The sequence below is a fragment of the Cebus imitator genome, unplaced genomic scaffold (genome assembly GCF_001604975.1).
Source record: "Cebus imitator isolate Cc_AM_T3 unplaced genomic scaffold, Cebus_imitator-1.0 Scaffold13, whole genome shotgun sequence".
NCBI lineage: Eukaryota > Metazoa > Chordata > Mammalia > Primates > Cebidae > Cebus > Cebus imitator.
Genome location: NW_016107328.1, coordinates 3,383,713 through 3,404,063, shown reverse-complemented (window position 1 = coordinate 3,404,063; position 20,351 = coordinate 3,383,713). Strand labels below are relative to the sequence as shown.

At 48.5% G+C, this 20,351-nt stretch overlaps 2 protein-coding genes across 6 annotated transcripts in view; one reads left to right on the top strand and one right to left on the bottom strand.

The window, feature by feature from the left end:
• Positions 1–2,988, bottom strand: part of SLA (Src like adaptor) — a 68,001-nt gene extending 65,013 nt beyond the window's left edge. For 3 of the 5 annotated variants that reach the window (XM_017500125.2, XM_017500117.2, XM_037728423.1), the window contains exon 1: positions 2,298–2,988. Coding sequence is in view for 1 of the 5 variants with exons in the window: in XM_037728423.1 (XP_037584351.1) it covers positions 2,298–2,308 (11 nt within the window). In the remaining 4 variants the exon portion in view is untranslated. Of the gene's footprint in view, positions 1–1,508; positions 1,642–2,297 lie in introns of all 5 variants that reach the window. The other 2 variants (XM_037728428.1, XM_037728433.1) reach the window with 1 other exon arrangement.
• The window catches only part of LOC108283625 (thyroglobulin), a 180,776-nt gene that overhangs the window by 141,837 nt on the left and 18,588 nt on the right, over positions 1–20,351 (top strand). The window contains exons 18-19 of the mRNA XM_037728416.1: positions 13,115–13,296; positions 16,899–17,006. Coding sequence (XP_037584344.1) covers positions 13,115–13,296; positions 16,899–17,006 — 290 coding nt within the window. The remainder of the gene's footprint in view (positions 1–13,114; positions 13,297–16,898; positions 17,007–20,351) is intronic.

The window sequence follows — 20,351 nt, the reverse complement described above, 5'->3', positions numbered from 1 at the left end:
TGACTACTTGAATTGGGAGGGAAGCCATATCCCTAGCCTTCTCTATCCCCACATCCCACACCCCACCACAGCACTCATATCTCTTGACATATTGTGTATTTGTCTATTATCTTTCTTTCCCAACTAGAATGTTTGAAACTGCTATATCTCTGGTGCCTAGAAATGTGTCCAGTTCTGCTAGACACATTGCACACAACAGGCACACAGTAAACATTCACTGGGATGAATGAATGAAAATATGAAGAACTGACTATATGCTGGGCCCTAATCCAAAAGTCTTCAATGAAATAGTTTACCCTCACAACTACAAGGTGGGGATTATTATTACTATCTTTCAGAGAAAAACCAGAATTCAAACCGAGGTTCCATCTGCCTCTAAAGCCATCCTTTTTCCATGACAGCACTCTGGGAAAAGCCAGGCCTTCCTCCAAAAGCCTTCCATCTAACATCAACAGTAGGCTGGGTACTGAAATGTTTGCAAACCCAGATAGAATAAGGGCTACTATGTGCAAAAGGCTTTGCAATTTTACCACATTCTTTTTTTTTTCTGTAGTAGTCATTTATTGATTTATTTATAATTTTAAAATTTTAGTAACCTTAGGGGTTATCCTAAGTGAAGTAACTCAGGCTCTTACTTTACTTTATCTCAGTCATACGGCTGTGAGGTAGGGAACCATGAACCAGGATTTAACACCTTCATTTTTTCTGAGGAAGAAAGGCTTAGTGAGGTTTACCAGTTTCTAGGTCAGCTAACTAGTCCTTTGCAAAGCCAAGTCTCCACTGCAGGTCTCTGACCCCAAATGGAGCAGGGGGTCTCTACCCATGACCCCATCTGTGCTAAACACAAGAACAGGTATGTGTTAGCACCACCTTACCCCTACCATATGCAAGCATTGCTCAGAGAGATCCTCAGGATTCTGCCCCATGCAGAACTGCAAGAAGGTACAGTGGATGCCTAAGTGGAAACTGAGCTACGAGCTATGCTCCCACCCTCCCAATAGTGAGGAAGCTCCTTCTGGAATTCATCCCAATGTGCCCTTTGGTTACCCTCCCTTGCCTCAGCCTGCTCCCAACCTGAATTTAGAGTTGGGTTTGTGCATTTCTGTTCTCCCCACAGAAGGCTCCGTGGCACCCGGGTCCAACCACCATCAGCCAAGAAGGACCTGAAGATGGCAGGTTCCAGAGGGCCTCAATCCCAACAATGCCTTTTACTCCATCCTCTGTCCTTTGATACCCACCCAGCTCCTCCTCCCCCTTCTAGGGCTGAGAAACAGGACATATCAATTGCAGTAAATTGCCACATCCACCTAAACAGGGTGTCCAGCATGTTTCTGTAATACCAACACCTGTTTGTTTGGTCATGCAATATTTACAAGGTCACTTGCTAGCTGCCAGATGCTAGACCAGGTGTTTCAGCATAAAATACAAATTGAATTCCTCCCCTAAAAAGGGCTTGCAGTCAGGTGAAAATAAATAAGGCAAACAATGGAAACACCATTGATACATACAATAAGGAGAGATGGACGTCTATTCCAAGACCTCAGGAGGTGGGGATCAGGTACCGCTGGGCCCCATAGCAGCACTGTCAGCTGGAGTGACACAATAGCCAGGAACTGACCAGGACCCTGCTCTCTGGGTCATCTGTCAACAGAGCAGGGAGAGTGTCTTGGGTCCTTGGGTTGCAATCACAAGCATCCAAGTTACCCAGAGCCTGAGCCTCAGTTTCCCTATGTATGTGATTGGGAGATAATTAGTAAATATTCTCATAAAGATGTTCAAGAATTCAAATATACACCAATATCTGGAAAATAGTTTGGCTTCAATAAATGTTCATTTTTTCATTTAATTTTTTAATTTTAATATTAAGATTAGTGTCCAAAGTTGTTGCCCCTTCTTCAGATAGTTATCCACAGAAAGCAGGAACACAGAGAATGTCCAACCTCTGAACCACCTCAGCTGACCTGAGACAGATTTTCCAAATGGTAGTAAACACGAACGCATGCTCTCTCCTCACGCCAGCGCTGCATAAGTATCAGCCAGATTCCAGTCCACAAACACGCAATGCAGCTTCCCAGGGAAGTCATGGAGGGACAGGAGTGGAGCCTCCTGCCCCAAGTCCTGCCCTCTGGAGCCACCCACCGCCTCAGCAGAGACCCACCCATTTCCCTCCGGCCAAAGACAGAGGGTGGGTAGGGGCTCCATCAAGTTCCCCTGAGCGCCCTCCACACATACCACCCCAGGCCACCTATGGCCCACCCGAGGAGTCCTAATGACACCCAGCAAAGTTAGCAACCTACCAGTGGGGCATCAGGGCTGCCTGAGATGTTCTCCATTCGCGGCAAATGATCTTATTTTCTGAAGTAGCAGCTTTCTATTGAAATTCTTCATCAGTCGCTGTCATGGGGAATTTCCCCCCCTTTCCTTTCTCTTTCTAACTGGTGAAATTGACAGTCTGCCTACATTAACCAGGCATTCATTTGCATGATCAAAAGCAGATTTGTTCCAAGATGCAATGTTCTGCCTTCCCTTCCAAGCACAGGCATCTCCAAGGAAGGCGAGAAAAATCAGAACCAGAGCTCCTCCGCCGTGCCCCTGTGCTTGGCCACAAGTTGGCCTTGTCTGGGAGCAGGTGGAGTGGGGGCCCTGTGGGGAGGAGTTGGGGGAGGGCAGCTCATGTGAGAGTTGGAGAGCAGCACCTGGCAGCCAAGGCGCTGGCACGAGCCCCGGCACAGGAATATCCAGCCTTTGGTGACAGATTATAGTAAGAGAAGCATGCAGGAGTTTCCAGCGTGTGTGCAATTTCCTGAAAGGAGGCACTGCTGCCTTAAATCCCCAGCACTCAGGGCTGGGTGGGTGTTAGGGTCTGAACCCAGAGCATCGCGAGGACCTGGATTCAGGAAAATGGGTCACAATTCTTAGTTTTAACCACACCATTTAGGAGAGTTGCTGAACTAGTCTGAGCTGCAGTTTCTTTAGCCTTTGAATGGACACAGTGAGACCCTCCCGAACTTCTGTCTCCTGCAGTGTTAGAAGAAGCAAAAGAGGTGTCTCCCAACACCCAGAGAGCGCTGGAGGTCTCATGGCTCTAGGCTGCCCTCACACACTCTAAACCCTCCACCCTGGAGCTGTAACCCCACATTACCCCTCACGGCTGACACTTGCACATCACTTTGTCTAATTCTCCCCAGTGGCCTGTGAGCTGGGATTACCGTTCAGAGAAAGCTGAGGATCAGAAAGATTGACTTGTCCTCCCCAAAATATTAAAAATTGTATTTCATGACTGCATTGGTATAAAGATGAATGTAAACCAGGCTAGATTCATTATTACATTTTCTTTTTTTTTTCCGCATTAATTGACTCTTTTTATTAACTGACTTTTTTTTTTTAATTGTACTTTAGGATCTGGGGTACATGTGCAGATCATGCAGGGTTGTTGCATAGATACACACATGGCAAGGTGCTTTGCTGCCTCCATCCCCCATCATCTGTATCTGGCATTTCTCCCCACGTTATCTTTCCCCACCCCCTGCTGTCCCTCCCTCACCCCCTGAACTGACCTGAGTGTGTGATGCTCCCCTCCCTGTGTCCATGTATTCTCTTTGTTCAACACCCGCCTATGAGTGAGATATTTTTTTCTTCTGATTTCAAAATAAATTAAAAGGAAAATACTTTCATGAGTTCCTAAAAGTGCAGTGAGCCCTCGGTCCTGAGCCAGCTGTGCTTGATGGAGAAGTCAGGCCTTGTCCCTGAGCACCACGGTGGGTGGTGAAGCCAGGAGTCACTCAACCATTAGCCCCTGCAGCATCTCTCCAACACAGACTATTCAGAGGCTCCCATGTGCTGGACTCTCTTCTAGGCTTTAGTGGGAAAAGTTGTAACCCAAACAGATACAGCCCCTGACTTGGAGAGTTCATTTTCTCATGAAAGGACACAGACGATGTAAATGAATAAAGAATTTCGGATCTTAGACATGCCCTGAAGAACACTGAAGTGGGGCCATTGTAGAGGAGGTGACAGAATGGGGAAAATACTTTAGGGGCAGTCAGGGAAGGCTTTTCAGAGGAGGTGACTTCTGGACTGATGCCTGAGCAATGAGGAGCCAGCTATTTGGATCGAGGTACAGAGCTGCTGCAAAGACCCTGGGGCAGGAATGGCCCTGGCTGTTTGGAGGTCACAGGGAGGTCAGTGCTAGGAGACCCTGTGGCCGGTTGGAGGACCTGGAGGAGAGGAAGTCAGAGGTATGCAGAAGACCAGTTATGAGATACTGCAGGCTATCAGAAAAGTGGCTTTATTCTCCCTGCAGTGGGCAGGTACTGAAATGTTTCAAGCTAATAATAGAAGGTGATTTTGTTGATTCATTTGTTTTAAAAAGGAACATTTCTGGCAGGTATATGGAAAATTAACTTAGGAGATGTGACACAGGAAGTAGAGATCAGATTGGGCTCTGCTGCTGAAGTCCAGGGGATGAGCTGGTAAATTAGAGTTGCGGACACAGTCACAGTTAGAAACGATCAGATTTGGGATACATCTTGCATCAGCAGTTGACCACATGAGTTAGGAGTTCAGTAGAGAGGTCAGAACTATAGATACAGATCTGGAGGAAAACCAGGAAAATGTGATGTCACAAAAGCCAAGAAAAGAAAGCATTTCCAAAAGGAAGCAAAGGTCAAATGTCACAGAGAGTCAAGTGAGATGAGGGCCGAGAGTGGGCTTTTGCAGGTCATGGGAGACCTTGATGACGGCCATTTCAGCGGAGTGAGGTGGGGGGAAGGCTGATTGGAATGGGCTGAGGGAAGAGAGGAAATGAGGACGTGGTCACATTGCTTCCCAAACCCACCCTCCCTCCACTGCGTGATGCATTCCACTGGATGCAAACGGCCACCCAGGATTTGCAGAGCACTTTGCTCATTCACCAGCTGACCCCACTGGCTACACCAAGCTCTGCTCCATGACAGGAACTGTGTCATGTTCATTTGGAATCCTCAGCTTCTGGCCAACACAAGGTTGGTCTTTAATTCATGTTCCTCAAACGAACAAAGGAGTATTGTGTCTCCATCGACCTCAGAGCTCTAGAGAATTCTGGGGCATTCAGTTATTCATTCAGTCATCCATTCAAATAGCCTTGCAAGAAGCGGGTGCTCTTGCAAGCAGGTGCTCTGTGTCTCCTTCTTCCCAAACCTGTGATGTTACAACCATTTTTCAAAAGTTGGAGCATAATCAATAAGCAAAAATTGACTGCAGGCCTCTGTGTACAGTGCATTCCTCCCCCAAGCCCCTGCTAGGAGCAGCATCTCTGCTTCTGCCCCAGCGTGGGTAGAGGAGATGTGCCAAGAACTAGGATAGCAGTAGGGGTGGACTGGAGGTGGGGGCAGGTCTCAGTCAGAAGGAAGATCGTAGGAACAGGAGACAGCAAAATGTAGGGGAAGAGGGGAACAATCACAGGAGCAGTCGGGAAATACCTGTGTTTTAATCAGGTAATTGAGAGCTGGTCTTAGACACTAAGGATAGGAAAATAGGAGGGGAAGGCTCTAGAGGTGAGGAAGAACGCATGTGGATGACAAAGTTAAACTGTGCCTATGTTTGAGGGGCCTGAGAGACTTCCAGATGATGTGAGGCATTTGGATATGAAGGTGTGAGGGTCAAACTGGAGAGAGACGGGAATCTTTAGCTTAACAGGTCATTCTTGAAGGAAGAAGAGGAAATGGCACCATTCCACAAGCATTCATGGACAGAAGGGGAGGAAAAGGGGAAAGGGTGGCAGCTGGGAGCCTTGGCTTTCAAGAGTAGGCAGAGATAGCAGAAGGGGACTCCAGAAATGAGCCTGAGGCATAGCCGACTGGGAGGAGATGAAGAGGTGAGGGGATGGGGTGTCTGCTGGCAGGCCTCTGCAAGGCCATCAGTGACCTTGATGGAGGTTGGCGTAGCCAGATGGCCATAGGGTAAAGAGGCTATAAGACAGCTGGAGACCACCATGTAGGCATGCTCTCAGCATGCACACCAGGCTGGGAGCATCTGGATGAAACAAATGGAGGAGACCCTCCTATTGGGGACCTCCAGGCAGGCACCTTACCTCTAGGTGGGTGTGGAACTCATGGAGAGCCAGGGGGAGGTTTGCCCAGCGAGGGGCTCCAGAGATGTGGGCAGCAAAGACAGCCTCAGAGAGAAGGAGGGCCCTCAGTCCAAGAGGAGGAAGGGCCATTCCTTGGGAAGAGGGCAGTGTGGCCTGCAGAATGCACTGGCCTTGGGGTTTGCAGCAGGAAACAGAGCTGGGGGAAGCACTGCTGAGGGGCCAGTTGGCTCCTTAATGAGACCCTGCAGTGCCTGGGCCAATGCAAGGACACCCAGCCTGTCCTGTCCTGTGCTCCATGCTCTCTGGCAGGTCACATTTGCAAACCACAATGGGAGAGCTCTTCTTCTGGGCCTTGAGTGAAGCAAAAGATAGGGTGAGGCTGTCCCAGCCACCCAGCCCTCTGTTCTCTCTGGCTTCACCCCTGCTCCTCTGCCCTCATCACTCCACTGACCCCACAGGCCTCGCTGCTCCCCCTCACCCAGGTGTCCACATGTCTGACCCCCACCCTCTCCAGTCTGGACTCAGTCATCCTCCACGATGCCTAACCTAGCTCCCCAGGGCACAACTGAGACCCTCACCGGCCAGCACCCCCATCCCCTTTCCGGTTCCCTGCCCTGTGCACTAATCTTGGTCCTTATCACCCCTGGACAGTCCATATCACATAGATGCGCTATATATTGTCAGCATGTCTCACAGAACTAGAAGCCCCATGCAGGTGGAGAAGAGCCTGCTTGTTCACCGACGTGTCCCAAATGCCGGGAGCTGTTCCTGGCACATGCAGGCACTCCATGGATAGCTGTTGAAGGGATGGTACGTTGAAGAGCAAAGACCTGCAGCCATGTGTTCCCATCGTGTCTCTCAGACATCACTAGGCATGAACATAAGGGCATTCTAACCTGCCTTGCTAAGTTTCTTTTCAATCATTTACTAACTAGAGGGGAGAGAGAAGTCATATTTACTATCTCCCATGTGTCAGCCTCTTTATAATCATGAATTCGTTTTATTCTAACATCAATCCCATTTTACTGACCCGAAATGAAGGCACAGTATATCCACTGAACACATTTGTTCATTGGAGGCAAATCATCTGAGGCCACAGAACAGAGCTAGATTGAACCCGGGTCTCTCAAATGCCAAATCTCACATTCAATCCACTGGGCCCCGAGACATTCAGGTTGATGCTGAAGCCCTGTGCGGCCTCTCAGTGTTTCCAAAGGGATCTAACTTTTCGTTAGGATGTGTTCGTGGCCGCACTTTAAAAGCACACACTCAGGACCGGCCAGCTCATGACAGCCCTTTGTGCCATTCCTGCCTGTAACAAATCTACTGTCTAAGGCAGACCCCGCCTGTAATTACAGCTCATGGGAGTCAGCGCATGCAGTCACACAGTGGCCCCCGCCCCCACCTGCTGACTCTAATTAAACTGACAGTGGCATCTGTGCTCAGGTCTCGCCAAGCATGAAGGAATGTGTGTCCCAGGTCATGCTGAAAATGTGCCCCTTCACATTCCCTTGCACCCCACTGGGACTTGGGAATTTGTCTCCCACTATTTGGGAGATAACTTTTGGGTCGTCTCCAAAATATTGACCAGTCAGCAAGGCTGCATCCAATTAGTGTCAGATCCCCACAAAATGTGGAACTCTAATCTCAACCTCATGGAAACATAAACTGGGCCCCGTCCCTCCCGCTACGTGGCTGTGAAGCTGTTCTAGACCATTTTATGCAAGAGGGACTTCTTTTGGCAATGCCCAGGGCTTGGTGTCCCTGCACTCCTAAAAGCTCATTTTGTAAGGAAGTTCCGCAGACCCCATGAAGGAGTTTCCATCCTTGATTGAGGGCAATCATTTTGTAGCAGGGGTTTGGAAAAGGGGTTCCAAGTGTTTGAGCTCAGCCTCAGGGTGGACAAAGCTCCGCTCAGACCTCTCTCTACACATGGGCCTTCCCTGGCCTGTCTGACTGTCTGAATTGGGCTCAAGGCTGGGTCTACAAATGCCTAGCAACAATGACAATAGACACAGTGCTAAGCACTTTGCAGGTTTCACCTCTTCTAACTTCATGACAGTTTTATCTTGAAGGTAATTTGTTGTGCCCATTTTACAGATGAGAAAATAGACATGGAGTGATTATATAAATTTTCCAAGTTCATACAGCTAAGAAGTAGTACAGTTAACCTCCAAGCCCAGACCCTTCCAAGTCTGGAATTTGAAACCCAAGACATTTGACTTTAGAGTCCTACTTTCAACCTCTAACCTATATTATCTCTACAAAGGCTGTTCATCCAAAACACATTCACCTATGTCATGCCTGTCACATACTGAGCACTGGGGTTATGGGCACAGTCCCTGCCACTTTGCCATGTAGTACTCTGGAACAATAGGCAAATAAACACAGCACCTGTGGCTCCTGGTTTAGCCTGGGACAAGTTAATAATCATCATTCACATTTATTGGCCATGTGTCAACTACTGTGCTAACCCCTTTTAATGCATGTTTCATTGGAATCTGTAGGTAATTCACACAATAGGCTTTTTTTTTTTCATTATCCACCTTGTATAAATAAGGAAACTGAGCTACAGAGGGAGTTAGCAATTTACCCAGGGTCCCAGAACTACAAGGCAGGTATCCCGAGTAAATTGGATCTCAGGTAGTTTGACTCTAGGGCCTGCCCTCTCAACCATTATCTGTCCTGTTTCCTGGAGAAGGTAAGCCCTGAGCAAAACCTGGATGTTCTATTTATAATCTTATTGCTGGTGGTGAAGTCCCCAGGCCAACGGCATCAGCATCACCTGGGAACTTGTTAAAATGCACGTTCCTGGGCTCCACTCTGGACCTGCTGAGTCAGACTCTGTATTTCATCAAGATTTCAGGCTACTCTAATGCTCATTGGATTAAAAAGCGTGGGTCTAGTTCAATAGCTGTTATCCAGGCAAACTAGGGAAAGGTGTTTAGGCAGGAGGAACAGCAGATGCAAAGGCTTAAAAGCAAGAGAGAATATTTGGTGTTGAGGAAACAGCACTCCTCACACATGCTGGGCACTTTGGGACTATTTTAGTGGCCTAGTTCTCATGAGTTACAGAAATTGAAGGCCCAGTGGCAGCCCATCAGGGTGGCAAGGGCTAGGCACAGCTGGATCTGCTCCCCACCTGTATGACTTAATCAGCCCTGTAAGACAGCACTTAGCCTCTCTGAGCCAGTTTCCTTGTCCACCCTCTCAGATAGTTATGGGGGCAAATGAGGAGAGGTGGACCAGGGGCCAGCACAGTATCTTACACACAATGGGTGCTTGGTGCATGTTATTTGTGCTGACCTTGGCTACTCCCTTTGCCGACGTGACTCAGGCAGCATCATTCTCACCACTAAGCTGTCTCCTCTAAGTTCCAGCAAATGGCATTACGCAGGGAGGAGATAGTTTATGAACTTACTTTACTCCTCTGCAGGCCAGGAGGTATTGGTGTTTTGGCTAGGGGTCTCACTATGACCCCCTCATGTTTTGTATGAGAAAATGGAGCCCAGAGAGAGGAAGCCACTCCCTTGAGTTTGCCCAGTGATTGCCACATAGCGGGTGCTGGGACTTGGAGGTCCTGGTACCCGGACCTCAGCATAACTCCCTCATGTTAAGACATGAAGGCAGATGATGCCTCCCATGTGGCAAAGCAGCCTGGGGAGAACCCACCTTAGTGCCACTGCACCCTTGTCCTTGTACCATCCTGGGCTCCCAGAACTGAGTTCTCTCCGCTTGCACTCCAGCCCTGGGCATTAGACCCACCCAGTATCTGAGGTGGGGGCATTGTGGATCCCTTCTTATAAAGCGTCTGTGAGTAGTACTTGGGCCTCGAGTTTGGCGCCTTCCACCTGCCCCACCTGCCCTCACTCATCCCCCAATCTCCTTGCTCACAGCTCAGAGCTGAGCAAACAGGCTGTAGCATTGAGATAGCCACTGGAACGAGCTATTATATTTTCTTGCACAGTTTTTCAAATATTCATATTATTTGTATGAAGGAATTAGAGTAGAAATAGCAGCAAGAGAGCCTTCTTCCGTGAAGATAGACACACAGCACTTTTTAAATATTTTTCTCATTTAATAAAACAATTTGGGGCCCTGTGTTCCTCCTTCAGTTTTCTAATTGAAAATGATGAAACCCATGATGGATAAAAGTAGATCTCTTTTATTAAGGACTATATGCCAGACTTTGAGCTAGGTGCTTCAAAAGATCATTTCTCATTCTCAGAACAATGCTGCGAAGCAGATTTTACTTAACTCCCTTTTGCCTTTGAGGAGGCTAAGGATTAGAGAGGTTAAGTGACTTGCCAAAGCCACACAGCTGAGAAAGGCAAGAGATGGAATCCAAATTTTGGTTGCCAGCTCCAGGCCCTTGCCCCTTGCACTGAGACTTCCTGGCTCCTCTTAGCCCCACCCACAGCCAGCCAGCCATGACTAGGAGAGGACCTTAACAGGTGACTGCTTTGTTCACTTCGTCTTCACAGGAGACATATGAATACACACAATACATTCACATTTGGAAGGTGTCAGGCTCAGGGAGAGGGAAAAATGTACTTTCCCAAATCCCCCAAATTTAACAGCATTTGAACCCTTAGTTTTGACTCCAAACTCAATGCTCTTTTCACTGCTCTGGGCCACGCACCTTGTGGGCAAACCATCCATCCTTCCAGGTGCTAAGGTCCTAGCATCCAGAGCTCTGATATGGGGTACTGCTTAAGCTATACTGGGGGAACAAGCCTTTCTCTTAGCAGCAGCAAGACCTGGAGTTCAATCTTGCCTCATGCATCCTGTCTCTGTGGCCCTAAACAAGCGATACGTTCTCTCAGCCTTGGAATTATGATTCGTAAGATGGGTTAACGTCATGCTCAATTCACCTGGTGATTTTGACATATGTATATGTCCTTGAAACATATGTGTGAAATGCGCAGCACAAAATTTAGAAATAATCAGAGGGGTGCCAGTGGGTTACTAATATTAGTTTTGTAATGAAATATTCCAGGCAGAAAAGGACAGAGGATATAATGCACTTTTTAATCCTGAACTATGAGCGGCTTGTAGGGTCCACGTGATAGATTGCAGGTGAGCACTTTTTAAATAGACTGGACTAGGATAGAGTAGAATGGAAACTCTCAGATGCATTGTAGACGGTAAGCGTATGGAGTGTGAACATTATTTGTGAATGCTATTTCAGGTCTGTGTGTGTCCATGTGTATTGCGTATGTATAAAATAACTTACATGATTATGGTCAAATATCTAAAATCGCTGATATGATGAATACTCACAGATTCACTCTTTGGATTTCGCAATTTCATATTTGCTCCAGAATTTATTCCAATAATTAAAATGTTATTGACAGAATGAGAATGAAGCCCTCTTTGCATGCACTCCTGGCGTTGGTCATCCTGAAGGATCAGTTAGTCCACCAGCATGGTTCAGCCTGGCTTCTCATTCAGCCGGGCCAAGAGTCCCCCACCAGGAGGGGCTGCGCTCACCCAGGAGGGGCTGCGCTCACTCAGGAGGGGCTGTGCTCATGTAGGAGGGGCTATGCTCACCCAGGAGGGGATGTGCCCACCCAGGAGGGGATGCGCTCACCCATGAGGGGTTGTGCTCACCCAGGAGGGGATGTGCCCACCCAGAAGGGGATTGCTCACCCAGGAGGGAATGTGTTCACCCAGGAGAAGATGGGCTCACCCAGGAGAGCATGCGCTCACCCATGAAGGGTTGTGCTCACCCAGGAGGGGATGCGCTCACCCAGGACAGGATGTGCTCACCCAGGAGGGATTGCTCACCCAGGAGGAATTGCTCACCCAGGAGGAATTGCTCACCCAGGAGGGATTGCTCACCCAGGAGGAATTGCTCACCCAGGAGGGATTGCTTACTACTGGAATTCTACCCATAGATCCTGTGTGTTTGGAAATGTTTGGAGAAGCAATTTAAACACACCAGAGTGTGCTGATATGCACGTTTCACCATTTACATAAGGTCCTAGAAATATGTAAATGCATAGCACGGGATTGTGCAGGGATCCAGGAGGCTGGACCTCACACCCGGGCTGCCTCCCAGACTTTCCCCAGCCCCTTGTCTTCAGAAAGGAGGAAACTGGGTCCTGGGGGAAGGCAGTGATTGGCAGTGCAGACAGCAGCAACACCAGGACAAGGAAAGAACAGAGAGAGGGGGAAATACAGAGAGAAACAGAGAGAGAAGGGGAGAAAAGGAAAAAGAGGGAGAGGGGAAGAGGATGTGAGGGAAGGGAAAGAAAAGGGGAAGCATGAAGGAAGGAAAGAGAAAGGCAGAGAAAGAGAAATAGAGAAAGTTGCTCTCATCTGGACACATGCCCCAGAGAGCTGCATGCCTTCCCTGGCCATCCTATACAAAATAGCCCCAGCCCCAGCACTCCCTATCCCTCTTATACTGCCCTATATTTCTTTGTAGGACCTGTTTCCTGATACACTGTGCATTTATTTGCTTATTTTCCACCTCTGCCCACTGGAACAAGAGACAGGGAGCTTGATCGGTGTGTTCATGGCTGTTTCTCCAAGCCTGGGGCACTGTTGGTCCCGGTAAAGAGTGTGATGATCCATATGAAAGTGTGCATGAAGCATTCATATGATGAGTGACAGAGTCCATGAATGAAATGGAATTTAGCATTCCTAACACAACCAGACCATAGTTACCCATGAGCTGGCTGAGCAAGCAGCCGATAAAGCAAGTGAAACTCGGGTGTTTGACCTGCTCTCAGACTGCAACAATGGTGAACATGTTTCCATTTTAAGTACTTGTCAGAATCCTATGTGGCAGGCACTCCCATTTTCAGATGGAGAAGGCAGGCACAGAGGGGCATAGCCATTTGCTTAAGGGCACACAGCTAGAAGGAGGCGGAACTGGGATTCAAACCCACACAGTCTGGCTTCAACACTCACGTGTTTAATGCCATGTTTCACTGCTTCCCAGAGAGGAAATTCTAGAGCAAGGGCTTGGGGGACACTGACTGAGATTTTTCAGAATTCAACTGGAGAATTTCATGCCTTTTTTTTTTTTCCTAGCAATTTGAGGAAAGTCAAGGCCGGACCAGTAGCAAAACAGCCTTTTACCAAGCGCTACAAAATTCCCTGGGCGGTGAGGACTCCGATGCCCGCGTCGAGGCTGCTGCTACCTGGTATTACTCTCTGGAGCACTCCACGGATGACTACGCCTCCTTCTCCCGGGCTCTGGAGAATGCCACCCGGTAAGCTAAGCTGCGGGACATGCAGATTCCTGCTGCTGCGTTTCAGAGCCGACCCAGCTGATGCTCAGGTCATGAATGAGAAATAAGGGTGGTGGCTTTCTGCTTTCGATTTCCTCTGCGTCATTCATTCAGCCCACAGCATGTGGTGCTTCCCTGCTGAGGGGCAGCCCTGGGGGACACGTGGGGTGGACCCTACTACCAGGAAAGCCCAGGACAATGGGAGACATGAGGGGTGGCCCCGACTCTTCCTAGGCCATGAGGGAGCTGTCAGAGGGCAGAGAAGCAGAATTTGCCAGCGGCGCCTGGAGCACACTCCACCTGAAGCAGCCACTCAGCAAGTGCTCAGGACAGCCTCCCATGCTCCTGGCCTTGCGTTCACTGAGCCCAGTGCCCCCAGTCTTGGCTGCCTGCCAGGCACACATGGGGGCATTTAAAGGGTAGGTGACACACAGTCCCCGTAGGGGCCAGCATTTTTCAAAGCTCCCTCAGCTGACTCTACCCTGCAGGCCAGACTCACCTGGCACATGGGAAGCAGCGCCTTGGAAGTGGGGAGGTTTTGTGTCTGATGCCACTCCCCGGATGGGAACAGCCCAGGCTCTGACAGCCATGCACTGTCTCTCTGGGGCCCACTGTTTCTTGTATCCACTGCTTACACGCCTCCTCCCCCTTCACGCTCAAGCTTCTGTCACTTGGGGAGGGCTGCCCAAACCCACACCCCAAGATGGTTAAAGGCTGCGGCCCCTAGGCCCTGCTGTCCCCAGGGTCCCTCTCTCGCAGCATGCTCCCCCAATCCTGGGGCTTGTCAGGGCAGACCTACCCCCTTTCCTAGTACTGCATGCGCTCACTGAGGCTAAGAACTTTTATAGAAATGCACAGCAGATGCACAAGAAATGATTTTTGAATAGAAATAAGGAAATAACCAGGGTTCCAGTCCTTTCTTCCTTCTGAGATCCCTAGGATGAGACCACAGTGGGACTCCGGTGCTCAGGTCAACTTTGAGTCCCCTCACAGGCGCCTGGTATTTCTCCGTTTCCTTTGCAGAGCTCCTGCTCCCAGTGGGAAGAATGGACAGGGATGTGAGTGCCTTCAGCCTCTGTGCCTCCTTGTCTCTCTCCCTCCGGGGAGTCCACAGTGACCATTTGCTTATTGTCCCTGGGGACAAAGCCAATATCGAGGCTCAGCATCCTTTGCTGAACTGGACCCTGTTGAAAAGGGATGGGCTGGGATGTGTTAGAAACCCACTGCCCCAACTGGTCTCTCCACCCAGGAGCCTGTGGTTTCCAACTGGAGGGTCACTGGCTCAGAATAAAACTATACCACCCACTTGGATCTTGGGTACTGAAAGGCTTTAATTTTTCCTCTAGTGGAGATCTTCACTTTAGATGAAACAGCCAACAGCTATTTTGGGAGGCCTTGCCAGGGCTGGACTGTAAGAACTCACAGATGTCCAGTCCCTGACCCTGAGAGGCTTATAATCAAGTCAGGGCTGGGCTAGATCGTGTTGCAGAGAGAGCTCAGAGCTAGAGATCAGAAAGCCTAGGTTCTTGCCTTAATTTTGCCTTATCTGACCTTAAGGACAACCTGTGTTCTGGGGTGAGAGCTGAGACTGAGCGAAGGCAGCATCGCCAAGGGAGGTCTCACTCAGAAGGCAGACTCCAGCTCTACCTTAGCCCGGGCGCTTTTTCTCTCTGCCATAGACTTGGGCCCTGGCTCTGTCTCCTGAGCAGTTTCCTAGGCAGTGTCCTGCCACAGGCCTGCCACTGCGTGACTCTTCCCGTAGGTTTGATCCCGTCCCTGTCTTGCTCACAATGCCTCAGGGCATGCAGGGGGAAACTCAGCTGGCTTCATCTGTCCCCAAGACACCCACGGTGCCCCACACAACCTCGGAGCCTCACCTGGGGACACTCTAGCACCCAACAGACTCACCAGAGGCTTTTATCCCAAGGACCAGGAAAGGAAGATGGGCAGCCCTTTGACTGAGGGACTCCCATGGGTGTTATTAAACTTGGTCATTACAAAATCTCTTCCAGGTAGGGACCCTTGGCCCCGCTTCTCAGCTGAGAAGACAGAGATTCAAGGAGATAAAAGAACTGTTGAGTATCTCATCTTTACTCTGCAATGCAGATGGGATTGAAAGCCTGGTGGGCCCAGGGTCAGCCGGGGTCTGTCTGACTGCTGCCCATCTGGGCCTGCCTCTCTGAGCACACAGCCTGCGTGTCAGCACAGGCAGGGCCCCACTGTTGTAAGCTGCTTCTGAAATGGATTCATGCTACCCTCAAAGGCAGAGCAAATACAGAACTTAGGGGGAAGAGAGAATTAAATAATAGCAATAATAGTAAAAACAAAACCTTATAATTTATAGTTCCTATATAATAAAGTAAATTTTGCTGTGTTGTGGGCTGTTTAACATAAAACCTAACCCCAGCTCTGCTTAAAATTAACTCACTCCTCGTAAAACTTGCCTTATCTATTCTCCCCACATTGTCAGCAAAGTTCCCAGCATCTCAAAATTCCTGTTTTTCTTGCTGACCAGCTGCAAGGTCACAGGGCAAGATAACACCCAAAGAGCATACAGTGCGTTTCTCAAAATGCTGTTTTTTTAAATGTAATGTTCATCACAAGACATGTTACAAATTAGTTAACTGTTCTTTGTTCTGGCTTCTGTAAACCTGTTAGCTGCTACGTCATCCTGGATGTATAAAAAGTCCCCATTTTCTTTCTTCTTTGCTCAGCCTTGGGATGCCAATCTGCTGTGCCAGTAGCCACCTTAATAAAATCTTCCTGCTTCATCCTTTGCTTGTTGTCCCTGGGGCCAGAGCCAATGAAAAGTCGTTGTCTCTGGTCTCCTGAATATTCTCCAACAAGAGAGGTTTCTCGGCCCCTCATCTGGACGTTTTGGACTGGATCTTCCTTTCTCGTGGGGCTTCCCTTTCCGCTGCAGGATGATCAGTGGCATCCTGACCCCCACACACTGGGTGCCAGTACAACCCTTTCCACCGCGGGTTGTGACAACTAGGAAGGCCTCCAGGTTGCCACGTTTACTAGGGGAGGTAGAGATGGGGTGACAATATCCCCCCTGCTGAGACCCACTGACTGGGCTGAACTAAGGGTATCACGTGCATGAGCTATCTTAGGGGGCTCTGACTTCTTTTAAAATGCACAATGATTTTATATTCCGTTCCATGGTAGGGGACAGGCTTGAAAACTGGTGTCCATGTTGATGTACTTTAGGTGTCAAAAAAACTGTGAAATAAATGTCTTCCCGGGACATCAATTTCACTTAAAGATGTGGAAGCAAAACATTTCACAGTAACATAAATGCAATATATAGTGGAGATAAATGCAACCTACCTCCCCTAGTAAACATGTGGCAATGCCTGGAGGCCTTCCTAGTGTTCTTACCATACCCTGGCTCTCCCATCAATGTGGCAGTGAGGCCACTTGGAGAGCATTGCTGGGGAATTAGAGGAAGGTGTTCTTGTAGGCCTGGGCAAGGGGGTTTTGGGGGCCAAAGGGGGCCCTCGCTGGGAGAAACCCTTTTCAGGTACCATTGTCCACAGAGCCATGTTTAACCAGACTCCCCCATGTTCTCCTTTCACCAGGGACTACTTTATCACCTGCCCTATAATCGACATGGCCAGTGCCTGGGCAAAGAGAACCCGAGGAAATGTCTTCATGTACCACGCTCCCAAAAGCTACGGCCATGGCAGGTAAGACGCTGCAGGGAAGCAGAGGATGGAAGGTAAAACTGAAAGACAAGTCTCAGCTCAATGACATGGGACACACTACTTAACATTTCTAAGCCTCAGTTTCCTCATCTGAGAAACAGAAATAATTGTGGTAGCCGCTTCATCACACTGTCTTGTAGGCAGGGAAAGTTAAATTGCAAATGATGATAACACACTTTGGAATTGCAATGTTAGTTATTAATTAATTAATTTGACTTGAGAGAGGCTTTTTCATTTACTCTGTGTATTTATTCCTCTAGAAACTGAGCACTAGCTTAAGACAATGACTTTCCAAAGTACAAAAAGGATTTTTTTCAACCAAAGGAAAGTTTTATTCATGCTTGATTTATATATCATTCTTATTTCCAGAAAAGATTCAAGCTCCCTTTGAATAACATATCAGGTGCAATTAAGTCATCAAAATGAGAAAGAGAAATAAGAGGCACAAGCGAAGGAAAACCAACAGTAGAGGAAGGGCCAAGCAGTGAGCATAGAATGTAGTCCTGAGTTTCCCATGAGCCAAGGAAAAGATTTTAAAAAGAAAAAGAAAGGTTTGGGTGTCAGAGCTCCAGTAGCTGAACAAAGGAAGCAGAGAGACCAAGTGACAGGGCACACTCATGGTCTCAGCTTTGGAGTGAAACAGCAGCGCAAAGAGGGCAGCTGAGGACTTAGATGACCAGTGCTTTGAAGGGAGGTCTGTGGGGCTATCTGTTCTACTGCCCCATGAGCTTACGTCCTGTATCATTTACCCATGTGGAAAACTCACCCATGTGGAAAAACCCCAGAACCCTCCCCACTGAGGCAGCGACTTCGTGCATTAAACCACATCAGATCACAGTGGGATGCCTTTAGCAAGACTATCTACTCTTCTAGGGGAAGAAAGTAGTGGTGTCCTTGTGCTCAGCTTCCAATAAGCATTCACAGGTAATAGATCTTCAGGGAACACATGTCTCCAAAAGATGCAAGACCATTCTTGTTTCATTTTCTGTCAGACTGGAAGCAAGACCTGCTGTCTGGGGTCAAGAATATTCATCACGCACATCTACGGTCTATTTGATGGGCAACAGGGATCTGGGCTGAGAAGACTGCAGCTTTAGAGATTGTGGTTCGGCCACACCACATACCTGCTGTGCCCGCATAGGTAGCTTTGTCTCTCTGACCTTCGATATCCTCACCTACAAAATAAGGCTAATAATTTTTCCGTTAGGGTTGGCATTAACAGTATCTGGAACATGAATTATCGAGCCTATAACAGGGCTTTACCCTGTGTTACTTAGTAAGGCAAGGGAACTCTTAGAAACATACACCATTTATCTTTACAAGTAGCGACTTCCCTAGAGCAGGCTGAATAATGGCCACCTGAAGATAGATTCCATCTCATGTCCTCCTTTCGCCAGGGACTACTTATTACCTGCCCTGTAATTGACACGGCTGGTGATTTGGCCACCTTCTTCCCATTCCCCAGCAATGCTCTCCAAGTAGCCTCACTGCCACTAGGGGGAAGAAAGGGCGTGGCCATTTCTCCGAAGCGCCCATCATTTACCTGCTTTCCCCAAACAGACTCTTTTTTTTTTTTTTTTTTTTTGGGGACGGAGTCTCCCTCGGTAGCCCAGACTGAAGTGCAGTGGCACAGTCTTGGCTCACTGCAAGCTGTGCCTCCTGGGTTGAAGAGATTCTACTGCCTCAGCCTCCCAAGTAGCTGGGATTACAAGCATGCACCTGAACACCAGGCTAATTTTTGTATTTTTAGTAGAGATGGGGTTTCACCATGTTGGCCAGGCTGGTCTCAACCTCCTGACCTCAAGTGATCCACCGGCCTTGGCCTCCCAAAGTGCTGGGATTACAGGCGTGAGCCCCCGTGCCAAGCCCAGACTCTTCCATTTTCATAGCACTCACAAAGAAAGTCCAGAGCCCAATTTTTTTGAAATGGTCACCTCTGTTTTACAGAGGAAGTATGTCTGAGTGTATTTGGGATGCCATAATAAAATACGTTAGCTGAATAGTGGCCACCTAGAGATATCAGGCCCCAATCCCTGGAATGTGGAACTGTTATCTTATAAGGAAAAAGAACCTGGGCAGTTGTGATTTAGTGAAGGATCTTGCCGTGGAGAGATAATCCTGGATTACCCTGAACGCGATTGCAAGCATCCTTAGAGGTGAGAGCCAGAGGGAGATGCACTGTCTGCAGAAAAAAGAAGGCAATGTGACCTCAGAGGCAGAGACTCGAGTGATGTGGGCACAGGGAAGGAATGCCAGTAGCAACCAGAAACTGGGAGAGCACGGGGAGGGAGTGTGGCCCTGCTGACACCTTGGTTTTGGCTCAGTTAAACCAGTGTTGGGCTTCTGGCCTTCAGAATGATGAGAGAAAAAATTTTGGATGGTTTTAAACCATTAAGTTGCTGGTAATTTGTTACAGCAGATGCAGGAAACTAATACAGTCCCCGAGGAGTTCTCATTTCCCCAAAGCATCCATCATTCACCCACTGTTCCCAAACAGACTATTCTGCTCTTATAGCCCTCCATGAGAAATGTCCAGAATCCTCTTGAGTTCTGAAGGGTTGAAATGGTTACCTTCATTTTACAGATATGAAGTGTGTCTTAGTTTATTCAGACTGCCATAGGAAATGTACCCTAGCCTGGATAATTTATAAACAGTATAAACTTATGGCTCACAGTTCAGGAGGCTGGAAGTCCAAGAGCAAGGCATGGGAAGATTTGGTGTCTAGTGGGGTGCATGCTGTCTGCATCACAGATGGCACCTTCTTTCTGCATTGTCTCCTGGCAAAAGGGGCAAACATGCTCCCTAAGGCCTCTTTTATGAGAGCACTAACCCCATTCACAAGGCTCCACCCTCACGACCTCATTACTTCCCACTCTTTTTGTTGTTGTTGAGACAGAGTCTTGCTCTGTCGCCCGGCTGGAGTGCAGTGGCATGATCTCGGCTCACTGTAACCTCTGCCTCCTGGGTTTTGCAATTCTGCCTCAGCCTCCCGAGTAGCTGGGACTACTGGCGCATGCTGCCATACCCAGCTAATTTTTTGTATTTTAGTAGAGACAGGGTTTCACCGTGTTGCCCAGGCTGGTCTCGAACTCCTGAGCTCAGGCAATCTGCCCGCCTCGGCCTCCCAAAGTGCTGGGATTACAGGCGTGAGCCACTGCGCGCAGCCCCAAAGGCCCTATCTCTTAATACTAACACACTGGGGATTCCGTTTCAGCCTATGAATTCTGGAGGGTCATAAACATTCAGAGCATAGTAGAGTCTGAGGTTCAAGGAGTGCAACATGATTCCCTCAAGAACAAGCAACTTGTCAAGATAGAGAGCAGCAA